The 13,781-nt window shown below is 32.7% G+C and overlaps 1 protein-coding gene across 2 annotated transcripts; it reads left to right on the top strand.

The window, feature by feature from the left end:
• Positions 1 to 666: 666 nt before the first annotated feature.
• On the top strand, positions 667 to 13,353 carry LOC132714423 (heat shock 70 kDa protein 12A-like). 2 transcript variants are annotated; one of them, XM_060697311.1, is made up of 3 exons: positions 667 to 987; positions 3,957 to 4,116; positions 6,517 to 13,353. In XM_060697311.1, exons 2-3 carry the CDS (start codon positions 4,098 to 4,100, stop codon positions 7,563 to 7,565), a joined length of 1,068 nt encoding a protein of 355 aa, XP_060553294.1. In that variant the 5' UTR covers positions 667 to 987; positions 3,957 to 4,097; the 3' UTR covers positions 7,566 to 13,353. The 2 variants fall into 2 exon arrangements, 1 of the variants encoding a protein (XP_060553294.1); XR_009623555.1 differs by lacking the exon at positions 667 to 987 and having other exon boundaries at positions 1,085 to 4,116; positions 6,517 to 9,809; positions 10,634 to 13,353.
• The last annotated feature ends 428 nt before the right edge of the window (positions 13,354 to 13,781 follow it).

Here is a 13,781-nt window from a genome sequence, read left to right on the forward strand (position 1 = left end):
TGTCCCATATGGAAAGAAAAAGGTGTTTAATTTTGAATTTTTAATTTATATAGGTATTTATTGGCTAAATTATGCTAAATCTAGTAATAAATATGGTACCTGATATTTTCAAAGTGTAATATAATCAAAACTAGACGGTAAAAGTATTTCATATTTTACAAGATCAACCAATATATTTTTTTAAAAATTTAGGGAAACTTTAAAAACAGGCACTCATTTGGGTAAATTTTAAGAATTTTTTGAATTAGGCTCCCTAAGTAGAAAAATGATCAGACATGTGGTAAAAATGGGTGGGGTAGGGTAACATTTTTATACAGAATTCATAAATTTTAAGTAGAAACCATAATTTTGCTTATGTGGATTGTTAGCTGAATGGTACTATTTGTTTCTTACCAAAAATTCATGGGAAAACATTTTTCATGAGAATGTTATTGCAGATTATTTAAAGTTTCCTCATTTCTAAAAAAGGGCCCTCATAACATCCTAGCTTGAGTTCAGAAAAGTGGCCATAACTTGATTTCCGTACGGTAAACTTTGTTTAAATTTTGCATACAGGTGTACTTAAAGGTATACATCTGACCTATGATGTCAATTCTTTAGTTCCTGATAGTGCCCATTAGGGTCCTAATACCTTAAGTTTGAGGTGAATATCTTTTATACTTTCTGAGTGAATGGGCCTTAACGGAAAAGTCAACCTAAGCCGACGTCGATGCCTACGCCATCGCTTACGAGAGGATCGTTACTAAAACTTCCTTGACAAAATCTCAGGGGAAATAACCAGACGTTATGCAGAAATTACATACCTTTACTGGGGCCTGAATGGTTGCCGACTTCAAATCTCTAGTCCCTTACTCCAGTGGGCTTAAATCCCGTGAAGGACTTTAGATTTTTCATGTGAAGAAGCTAAAGAGATAGTTTCAGGAATGTCAGTGGTTCGACGCCGTCTGCTGCCAAAAGAATACACGGATTGAAGGTCATTATTCACAAGTAAGGCTGAAAACTTCGGTATTCACATCTGCAGAATCGGCGTAATTTCAAATCCATCTCATAAACAAACGAACAAGCTTACAAACAAACAAACAAACAAACAAACAAACAAACAAACAAACAAAACAGCAAAATATTCCCTCCAATTTTGAAAACGTGATTTAAATAAACACGTTTGCAAGCACCTTTTTCATTTTTTTGCTTCTCTGCAGATAATTTCGGAGTGATACCTCAAATCACTTTAGAAATTAAAATTTTGAACAATCTCGTTCTTAGGTTGTTTACTGGATTACCTCTAAAAATTGGCTAATTTATGAGTTATTTTGCTTCTATTAACCCATTACCCGATAGACACGCCTTTTAACGCCTTTTTCACTCCCCTTTTATTGTTGTCTCAAATGGTGAAAATGCCTTAATTAGGCTCTCAACACTTGTTTTTGTTTGAGAAATGTTGTTTAAAAAAGTGACCACTTTTTCGGCGCCCCCCAACCAAAAGATACATCAGGGGGTTGCCAGAAGGAAGATGTGCCCCTTTCTGTTTGGGGGGTTTGAAGGGACGGTAGTCCCCCTCATCACCAAGAAAATTTTGGACTTGTAAGAGGCTAAAAATGACCCCAGATCGATCATAAGGTAACGTGTAACGAACGCTGACAAGCATTTGACTCTATCTCAATCCATTGAGAAGTTGCAGCATTTTGAAATCAATTTTGATGGAAAAAAGCAATTTTGAAATGTCCCCTCGTTGCCATGGTAACAGGACATTTAAGCCAGGGCTTGTTGTTACAAAGGCAATGGCAAAGTCAATATTTGTGACAAGTTTGATCAGTATTGAAGCAGTTTTTATAGTTTTATAGCAATTTGAACTTGTAACGGGAGACTTTTCAATGAAAACAGCCATTTTTCACAAAATGCTCATGAAGTAACGGATTAAGCTTCTATATCACTTCTATACCATATGTTACCGTTTTCTATACATTCGTGTTTTAGAAAAGATTTAGGTGGTCTTAATATATTGCATATTTACATATATTAATATTTTTTTATGGGTCAAAATTGGCCCCACCCCCAGGGGTCATTGATTTTTACTATGTACATATAGTAAAAAATTAAAAAATCTTATTGTCTGAAGTTACAAGGCTTAGAGCTTTGATATTTGGTATATGATATCATCTATAGGTACTCTACCAAAGTTGTTCAAATTTTGCCTATAGTGTCAAAACTAGCCCTGCCCCGGGGTCATAGGTTTTCTTTACATGTATATACTAAAAACTTTAAAAAATCACCTTCTCGAATTGACAAAGGCTAGAGGTGAGACATTTTGCAGTAAACATTGTGTAGTTAAACTTTAGCAAGATTATTCAAATTAAAGCCCTTGGGTCAAAACAAAAAAAAATTGTTCCTACATTACTATTTTAGTGTTGTATTTATGCGGTGGCATAGCATTTTTTACAAATGCAATCTTGTTTTTTCATTTATTCATTTCACGGAACATTTCATATATTTTGTGACCTAGTTAAACATATTTAACCTACATTTTGCGTAAGACATTGATATCGAAGCAATATAATAAAGTTTCAATGTGTAAATAATCTGACTGATGGATGTATACCTGTTTGTATTTAATATAATTTATTTGTAATTGACACGATGAGGTAAGATTGTTTTCTGATAAAAATGACAATAATCAAGTGATTTATTTACATGTAGGCAGTTCATTTTTTGAACCATCAATGTAATGTTTTTACTTTCTCTGTTTGCTCAAAATACCTAATATAATACTTCTACAGTGTGCGTCTAAACATGCTTATATTACCTTGATGTAGTGTTGTTTTTAAATGACTGAATGTATTGTTATATTCTCGCATTTCTGGTTTCATTACGTATAAACACAAAATATTATAAATTTATCATTTATTTAACTGTGTATTACTTATTAATTTTATTTCTTGTATGTATACATATACCTGTAATTTCGAACGATTAAATGCGGAAATGTTGTTGTCGTTTTGATTGTAATATTTATATGTACTTTTACGGATCCCAGCGAACTTTGTTCGAGATTCTCCGGTTCGTAAATCTCTCGTAAAAAATTGAAACGATTTGAATACCTACCCATTATTGGTACGCGTTTAACTTTTGAGGCATGGAGGAGCACGTGACCTGTTTTCGGTACATGGAGGAGCATGTGATCTGTAAACCGTACATGATTGGTTAATTGACCTTTTCGATAACCTGGCTAAATACCGTTTGCCGGTACGTTACGGATAGTCCTCTAGGGAATTAGTCAGAATTACACCTAATTAAGAACAAAAATTATTACGTGACATTTCTAATTTTCTATAATTATGTTACCGTTTAAGGTGGAAAAACTTGAATGATGTGTTTGAAAATTATCTATGTTTCTTTATTATGTATCTCAAAATTTTACAAACAATAAATTGTTTATACTGAAAATCTACAAAATTAAAATATTCGTAGTGGCACCTGCCATAATAAATAGAGATATTTTCTGCGTAAACTTGTGTGTTTACCTTATTTGTTTTATTTATTTATTTTGCTCGGAATTATTCATAAAATGGTAGGCCTATTTAATCATTTTCTTAAAAAAGAAATAATTGTTTTATTTTCGACCTTCTCCGGTCATCAACGGTCACCAGTTTCCGAAGACCTTCTCCTTTATTGATCTATATTCCTGATACAAACGATTATTTATCCCCCCCCCCACAAAAAAAATGTTGAAATAGTTAAATGAAATATTTTAATATCATTAAAAATATTCCCCGCAGGAAACCATTGTACTTGTTAACTTTTTGAAGGAATTGTATCCGTTCGTACCTGTATTATTTGCATTTTTGAATAGCGATAATTGTATGTTTATAACACAGAATTTTATCTGTAGACTTTAATTAAGCCTTGATATTGACTGGTTGCAAAATGCAATTGCAATTACAATATTTTTAATCTTCCAGGCAGGAATAGAGAGCAGAAGATTAACTTTAGCTTTAGAACCGGAGTCAGCGTCGATATATTGTCGCCATCAAAATATATCAGCAGGGAACAAAGAAACAAGAGACAAAGATATTTCTTGCTTGGAAGAAGGAACAAGATACATGATCATAGATGCAGGAGGTATTAGAAACAATAGGGTCACGGTTGTCTAAGTTTGCTAGACAATGTTTTTATGCATTTGGTACAGAAGAGGTTACTGAGTCATATTCATTTCAAATGGTCAACGTTTGATGTCATATGCGAAATTGCAAAGTCCGAGTCAGTCAAGTCAAAATCAATCGATATTAAATAAAAATATGCACCAAAAAGTACTCATATGCAAGTGCGAATGTAACGAACGCAGTTTTAAATCAAACATTAAAATTTTAAAATTCTAATAAGTAATGGTTAGAATAAATTGGAAACTCTAGTACAATTTTTATTCAATGGAAGTGTACAAACTGTGATCATTTTGTTTATGCTCCTAGTCAATCATCAAGCCTGTATATTTTCTTGTTTCTGTCAAAGATATCTCTTTTATGAGTCTGTATACAATTGATGCTATTTCTGACTCTATGTCTATCATTTCACATATAAAATGAAACAACATGCCAACTATCAGCATTGTAGGCCTTGGGCATTTTTAGAAGTTTTGTTTCTCTGTTTGTTTTTCCTTTTTATACTTCGATTTTAACACAGTTTTGGTCATATTTAGACTGCCAAGTCATCTTCCTTAATAAATTACAAGTAATCCTCATTGGACCGACTACTTAACCCACACTATTTTGAATAAGATATCAATTGTCACAGAGATATTTTGCCTCAACCAAGGATCGATCCAATGACCCCTTGATTACAAATACGATATTGTCCTTATTGAGCAAACCAGAGAGACCTATTTTAGTTGTGAACCTTAAAGATGTTTAGATATGCCTATTTTTACATATATTTAACACCTTTTCTCAGTCATTTTAATGAAACAAAACTTTACAGGGAGAACAGTTCTGGGCAATTTTTCTCGTATGAAATCAAGAAGTACATTTACTACGACACGTGAGATGCATATTATGTAATTTACAGTTCAAACAATTCTTATTGGTGATCATATGAAATATGATATTTTGCGAGATACTGACACAATTATTATTTAGTATTGTACACACTTACATATTGATTGAATATCAGAAAATATATATTCGCATTAAAATTGATTCATACGGAACAGCACGTGCATAAATAGTTATGCGCTTGCATTCCTTTTCCGCGGCATGGTAGTTGTTGTATTTGATACAAACACATTATTTGTTGATTTTCTTTATGAAATATCCATAGAAAAATCCTTACAGAATGCTCCCCAACTCAAGGAATTATTCATGTCGGCGTGTTTGTCAAAGCTATATAGGACTATCTGCTGCAAAACTAAAAAATGTTTATTCCTAGGCGTATGTAAAATGCAGAAATCATTGCATAACCTTACCTTACCTTACCTTAACCTTACTTACTTACTAAATATAACAGCGTATCATTTTATTCCGTTTTCGTGTAATATTCAGTCATGTGTGTTAAAAATCAAAATATTGTATTTTACAACCTTTTTGAGACTACCATGATATCACGGGACCAACATAATTTTACTAATTATACCTTATATAAATATAAAGATTCATATTCTTTCAGCATTATTGTTGTAGTAACATCATATATCAAATGTATCTATATAGGTGGATAACAATCGACCTATAGCACCTTTGTTATATCGGACTCGGACTCTTTAAGTGTAATAGGTAGGCAGTTTGCAGTTTATCGAAATATTTAAAGGGATCAGACGCGTTTATTAAATGAACCAAGGCCCCCTATTGATTCAACTACTTTGCAAGTTTGGTTTAAATAATAAAACGACCAAGGTGATATCGTGTAGAAAAAAGAAAAAAAATATGCCCATTTATATGGAGCCCGCAATTCTGACAAACATAAAGGAAGCAGGCTTTTTAAAGTATCTTCCCGTAAAATAATTATGTGAAATGATTATAATTATGACCACAAAACAATTGCTATCCTGGAATATAACGGTGCTATGCATTTAGGGAATATGTTAGGTATTCACTTGAGCACGATCTACTGATAAGACACGTTCTTTGGAAGTTAATTTCAAGCTATATAAAATAGAACTGCTATCATACAGACAAGGCAAAATATACATATTCTGGGGCGTTAAAATGTTCAAGTGTCGTCACTCACTCGTTCATTCTGATATACGGTTGCCTAAAACTGACCCCCCCCCAAAAAAAAAACAAAAAAAAAACAAAAAAAAACAAACAAAACAACAAAAACAACATAATATTGACCTACGAGTGGTTTGATTAGTGCACACGTATCGTTTGTATCGAATCAATAATAAAAATGCTATCGTGGATACAAACTAACCCTTTTTAGTTAATTTGTTAATTTGTCACATTCTATAAGTTATCTCACGTCTTGTTATAAACATAATTTTAACAGAGTCCCCATAGTATCATTATATATTTATGTGTGTCATTGTAGGTGGAACAATTGATATTACAATTCACAAAGTCGGTGAGAATGGTAATATGAAAGAAGTACATGCTGCCTGTGGGGGAGATTGGGGCGGCACAGCGGTTGACAAAGAATTTGAAACTGTACTCCTTGAATTGATAGGTTCGCAGATATTTCATAGATTCAAGAATGAAAACATGGAAGATTATCTCGAATTATGGAGAGATTTTGAAGTGAAAAAGAAATCAATTACACCATCAAGCATTCGGGCAACCAAAATGACCATCCCTTTATCTCTTATGGAAACATTCAAAGATAAAACACACAAAGATTTGGCGAAATCTATTTCCGAAACACACTATGCAAAAGATATTGAGATAAAAAGCGGCAACAAAATGGCAATTTCTGCAAATATGATGAGGTCATTCTTCACCAATTCTATAAACAGTATCATACCATTTGTTACAACAATACTAGAAAGTAAAAAAGTCGCAGCAATTCTCATGGTTGGTGGATATTCAGAGTCCATTATGCTCCAAGACGCCGTGAAAACCAATTTTCCTGAAATTGAGATTGTTGTCCCGGAAGAAACCTCATACAGCGTTATGAAAGGAGCTATTATATTTGGCTTCATACCGACAATTATATCAAAACGTGTCTTGAAGTATACATATGGCGTGCGAACGACCGTAAATTTTTTTAAGGGAAAACACCCAGAGAGCAAACGCATGCAAACAGATGCTGGCGACAAATGTCAAGGTATATTTGACAAGCATGTTGAGAAAGACCAAGAAGTCAATGTTGGTGAGACACAGGTTTGGAGAGTTTATACTCCTTTGTACAAGACACAAAAACATTTAAACATATCAGTTTTTGCTTCTGAGAAATCAAACCCGGAATATACGGACAAAGACTGCCATTTTGTTGGTAAGGTGATTGTAGATTTGAGTGATTCCGGTGAACTTGATCGAAAAATTGAAGTAGCACTTTCATTTAGCTGTACAGAAATCGTTGTTGCAGCTAAAGAAATGAAAACGGGCAAAGAAACACACGCAACCATTGATTTTCTCGGATAGACAGTAGCAGTTTGTTGTATAGCAACCTAATCAATATTTACTGCTATATAACTATTTAACGAGCAAATGATAACAAATTAAGTTCTTGAATCTGTACATACAACACTATTTAATAGACTGCATTTTGCGTTTTGCATAAAATAACAATGATAACTGCTTAAATTTATGGAGTCAGTGATCACAAAGGACCTGACATTATAACACCACTGAGAAGATACGAGTTGCAACAAAACATTTAACACTTGCTGCTGCGAAACCTGGCATTCACAGAACATGCAACTATAAGACTAAAGATTAAGAAATATATTATTTCATATTTATTCGGTTCTAAAGAAAATGCATGTTTGGACAAGGTCCTTAAAATATGAGATTTTGGATAAAATAAGAAGACTGTAATGTTACTATGATTTTGAATCATTTAAAACACTTGTTACTATATTCAACTCACTATGAGTGTCACATGACTGATTATGAGTTTGCGAACTGATGCCGAAAAAAAACTCATAATAATTTTCAGCCGCTGAACGCGATACGAGCACTAGAAAAAAATTGAACAATGACGTCACATTTTACGTCATCAAAACGTCTTGCTGTAAAGTGGTAATCGGTCCTGAAATGGATCATGCACTAGGACTGAAGCCCTCGGGGCCATTATTTAATTTGCAGGCCGATTATCACCTCCGTGTATCTCTTCTGTGTATCAATAGACTTGTTTCTATATATAAATATATAATAGATAAATATTTATATATAATAACAAGTCTATTGATACACAGAAGAGATACGCGGATATCTATATACGTCAGACGACAGGTCGGAAGGTGATAATCAGCCCTGAACTGTATAATGCTTTAAGGGGTTATTAATCATTTTGCGGGACCGATTATAACCTTCCGGCCCTACTCGGCCGTGCATTAACCTCTAAATAAACAACTGTATCTTATAGTAATATGCCACAGTATTGTTAAGAAGAATATGATCAGCTGTATTGTACTAGCTCATTGTAATAAACAGCTTCAGACCGATATGTGGTAACAGATAATTGTTTTCCAGTTAAATGAGTCATTTTGCGTTGAAGATGAACTGAATTGTAACTTAAAGTACTGTTTTAACACAATTAATTATATTAGGGAAACTTTTTGTTTATCTTTAATTGTTTGTAATTCTACAGTTGATTAACACATCTCTAAACCATGTCATGAAATTTGTTTGTAAAACGTAATTTATTCCACTAGACACGTTTGATTTTTACACGATACTAAATGAATTTTCTTTTTTTAGCATCTTATTGTTTTCTTTTTTATATGTGAACGATTCTGCTTTATCAGAATGTACTTAACGATATTATTATATAGAATTATTTTATAGATATGTCTGCTTTATATTGATTTACCAATGTTATGAACAGCCTCCGTGGTCGAGGGGTTAGAGTCGATGACTTCTAATCAAGTTACCTCTCTGGCGTGGGTTCGATCCCCGGGATATGCTTTGATAGTTCAGCACGAAAGAAGGTAGTCTAGTACTGGTGTTACTCTCCAGGAACGATGGTTAGGAAACTACCCGCCTATTTGACTGAAATACTGTTGGGAAAAGGCGTAAAAATGTAACAAACAAACAAACAAAAACCAATGTTATGTTTATTGATAAGCTTAATTTGCACTGGCCTTCTGTGCTGACATTTGGCAGATAACAGTATATTTTTTATGCTACTTATTCTGTCAGAGTATTTTACGGCTAATTAAGGTATTACATTGCTAAAAAGAATAATATGAATGACCACATAAAAGCATATTGTTAGAATATTCATCTATCCGTTCATGTGTGATTTTCAGGTCTTCCACCTAAAAGCATATTGTTAGAATATTCATCTATCCGTTCATGTGTGATATTCAGGTCATAGATTGAGGTCAAACTAATAGACCGTAGAAAAAAAAACAATTAAAAAAATCTAAAAATTATTGATTACAAGTCATTTATTTCACTGGATACGTTTGCTTTTTACACGATACTTGAATTTTGTTTTTGAGCATCTTATTGTTTAGTCTTTTACGTTTGTTAAAATATAACTGAACGATTCTGCATAATCAGAATGTATTTAAGGATATTATAATATAGAATCATTTTATAGATATGATATGTCTGCTTGATATTGATTTACCAATGCTATGCTTATTGAAAAGCTTCCATTGTTCTTCGCCTTTGCACTGGCCTTCCGTGCTGACATTTGGCAATGAGGCACAACAGGTAATAGTTGATTTTTAATGCGACTCATTCTGTCAGAGTATTATACGGCTAATAAGGTTTTTACATTGCTAAAAAGATATATAGGAATAGCCATCTAAAAGCATATTGTTAGAATATTGATCTATCTGTTCATATGTGATATCCAGTCCATAGGTTCAGGTCAAACTAAGAGATCGTAGAAAAAGCATTTAATGAAACAAAGCATAAAATATAAACTTTATGAGACCAAGTGTTACGCCAAACAATAAGCCCTTGTAGCAAAAGGCATAGTCATAGGCAGATAAAACAAATGTATGTATGTATTGATTAATTATTCATGATGTACTGAGACTACATGTTCACCACAATATGATTGGATTCCATTGGAAAAGAAAAAAATATGGACTCAAAGAGATTTTACGTAGCCTTTTAACACAATTATCTAAACTAGGGTGGGGTTCAGTCGGTTCAGTCTGTGCGTTTGTTATATTCATTCAAAATAATTTTGTCCAAAATCATTTTGTCGATGATCCCATCTCTAAACGATGTTGTGGACAATTATTGATTACAAGTCATTTATTTCCCTGGATACGTTTGATTTTACACGATACTTGAATTTTGTTTTTGAGCATCTTATTGTTTACTCTTTTATGTTTGTTAAAAGATAACTTAACGATTCTGCATAATCAGAATGTATTTAACGATATTATTATATAGAATCATTTTATATATATGATATGTCTGCTTTATATTGATTTACCAATTTTATGTTATTGATAAGCTTCCTTTGTTTTTAGCCTTTGCACTGGCCTTTAGTGCTGACATTTGGCAATGAGGCACAACAGGTAATAGTTGATTTTTATGCGACTCGTTTTGTCAGAGTATTATACGGCTAATAAAGGTTTTACATTGCTAGAAAGAATAATATGAATGACCACATAAAAACATATTGTTAGAATATTGATCTATCTGTTCATATGTGATATCAAGGTCATATGTTAAGGTCAAACTAAGAGATCGTAGAAAAAAAACAACATTTAATATAACCAGGCATAAAATATTTCCTTTATGAGACCAAGTGTTACGCCAAACAATAAGCCCTTGTAGCAAATGCCTTAGTCACAGGCAGAGGTCAAAAGTCAGATAAAACAAATTTATGTATGTATTGATTATTTATTTCATCATGTACTGAGACAACATATTCACCACAATATGATTGGATTCCGTTGGAAAAGAAATGAAATATGGAATCAGAGATTTTAGATAGTTTTTTTACACAATTACATGTATCTATACTAGGGTCTTGGTATCTTTATCGGTTCAGTCTGTGCGTTTGTTATATTAATTCAAAATAATTTTGTCCAAGATCACTTTGTCGATTATCCCGTCTCTAAACGATGTTGTGGACAATTATTGATTACAAGTCATTTATTTCACTGGATACGTTTGATTTTACATGATACTTGAATTTTGTTTTTGAGCATCTTATTGTCTGCTCTTTTATGTTTTTTAACGATTCTGCATAATCAGAATGTATTTAACGATATTATTATATAGAATCATTTTATAGATATGATATGTCTGCTTGATTTTGATTTACCAATGTTATGTTTATTGAAAAGCTTCCGTTTTTCTTCGCCTTGCATTGGCCTTCCGTGCTGACATTTGGCAATGTGACACAACAGGTAATAGAATATTTTTATGCGACTCGTTACGTCAGAGTATTATACGGCTAATAAAGGTTTTACATTGCTAAAAAGAATAATAGAAATGACCACCTAAAAGCATATTGTTAGAATATTGATCTATCTGTTCATGTGTGATATCCAGGTTATATGTTAAGGTCAAACTAAGAGATCGTAGAAAAAGGAATTAAATATAACCAGGCATAAAATATTACCTTTATGAGACCAAGTGTTACGCCAAACAATAAGCCCTTGTAGCAAATGCCTTAGTCACAGGCAGAGGTCAAAAGTCAGATAAAACAAATTTATGTATGTATTGATTATTTATTCATGATGTACTGAGACTACATGTTCACCACAATATGGTTTGTTTCCGTTGGAAAAGAAATGAAATATAGAATAAAAAGACTTTTAGGTAGCCTTTTAACACAATTATGTACATCTATACTAGGGTCTGGGTATTTTTATCGGTTCAGTCTGTGCGTTTGTTATATTGATTCGAAATAATTTTGTCCAAAATCATTTTGTCGATTATCCCATCTCTAAACGATGTCGTGGAAAATTATTGATTACAAATCATTTATTTCATTGAAAACGTTTGATTTTTACACGATACTTGAATTTTGTTTTTGATCATCTTATTGTTTACTCTTTTATGTTTGTTAAAAGATAACTTAACGATTCTGTATAATCAGAATGTATTTAACGATATTATAATATAGAATCATTTTATAGATATGATATGTCTGCTTGATATTGGTGTACCAATGTTATGTTTATTGAAAAGCTTCCTTTGTTCTTCGCCTTTGCATTGGCCTTCTGTGCTGGCATTTGGGAATGAGACACAACAGGTAATAGAAGATTTTTATGCGACTTATTTTGTCAGAGTATTAAACGGCTAAATAAGGTTTTACATTGCTGAAAAGAATAAAAGGAATGGCCACATAAAAGCATATTCTTAGAATATTCATCTATCCGCTCATATATGATATCCAGGTCATAGGTTATGGTCAAACTAAAAGATCGTAGAAAAAAGCATTTAATATTACCAGGCATAAAAGATTACCTTTGTGAGGCTTAGTGTTACGCCAAAATATAAGGCCCCCGAAGCAAAGGCCATGGTCACAGGCAAAGGTCAAAAGTCACATGAAACAAATGTATGTATGTATTGATTAATTAGTCACCATGTACAGTGACTACATATTCACCACAATAGGATCAAGTGTGTGTGACGGGTACATTTGTAAAATTTGTTGCCATTTGTTGTAACATTTGTTAATAATAATTCAATGGTTATAGTTTGTCATGAGTTAACGACAGTTGCCTGTTATTTAGTATCAAACATGTATTGGAGAAGTTTGATAATATTGTTATAATTATTTTTATCAGCATCATAAGTTTTACTTATTGGACATGTATTTCGGAAAAAAGTAGTAAAGCATCAATTGTGCAATTGAATTTACAATTTGCATTTGCTTCAAGCAGTAGTTAGTTTATTACCGTAGCCATATTGAATGGTTTATTTACATAGGTTATTGTTAAGCGGCATATGTTTTTTGTTTATGTTTTAAGACTTTCTTTCAAAAAGGTGACTTTTAAATGGAGAGCATTTTTAAATGAATAACATTAAAACATGTTCCATGCGTAAGACAAGTGTAGTGTGTATTACTTTTTAGCTCGACTATTCGATAAGAATAAGTAGAGCTATTGCAGTCACCCGAGCGTCGGCGTCGGCGTCGGCGTAACCACTTATGTTAAAGTTTTTGTAATAGTTCAAATATTTTCAAAGTCCATTGACATATGGCTTTGAAACTTTGCACACTTGTTCACCATCATGACCCCAACCTGTAGACAGGAGGAGGTAAACTCTATCAAGCATTTTGACAGAATTATGCCCCTTTTTCGACTTAGAAATTTACGTTAAAGTTTTTGTAATAGTTCAATATTTTTCAAAGTCCATTTGACATATGGCTTTGAAAAACTTTGCACACTTGTTCACCATCATGACCCCAACCTGTAGACATGAGGGGGTAAATCTATCAAGCATTTTGGACAGAATTATGCCCCTTTTTCGACTTAGAATTTACGTTAAAGTTTTTGTAATAGTTCAAATATTTTCAAAGTCCATTGACATATGGCTTTGAAACTTTGCACACTTGTTCACCATCATGACCCCAACCTGTAGACAGGAGGAGGTAACTCTATCAAGCATTTTTGACAGAATTATGCCTCTTTTTCGACTTAGAATTTACGTTAAAGTTTTTGTAATAGTTCAAATATTTTCAAAGTCCATTGACATATGGCTTTG

The sequence above is a fragment of the Ruditapes philippinarum genome, unplaced genomic scaffold, assembly GCF_026571515.1.
Source record: "Ruditapes philippinarum isolate M1 unplaced genomic scaffold, ASM2657151v2 ctg5779_1_1_1_1, whole genome shotgun sequence".
Lineage (NCBI taxonomy): Eukaryota > Metazoa > Mollusca > Bivalvia > Venerida > Veneridae > Ruditapes > Ruditapes philippinarum.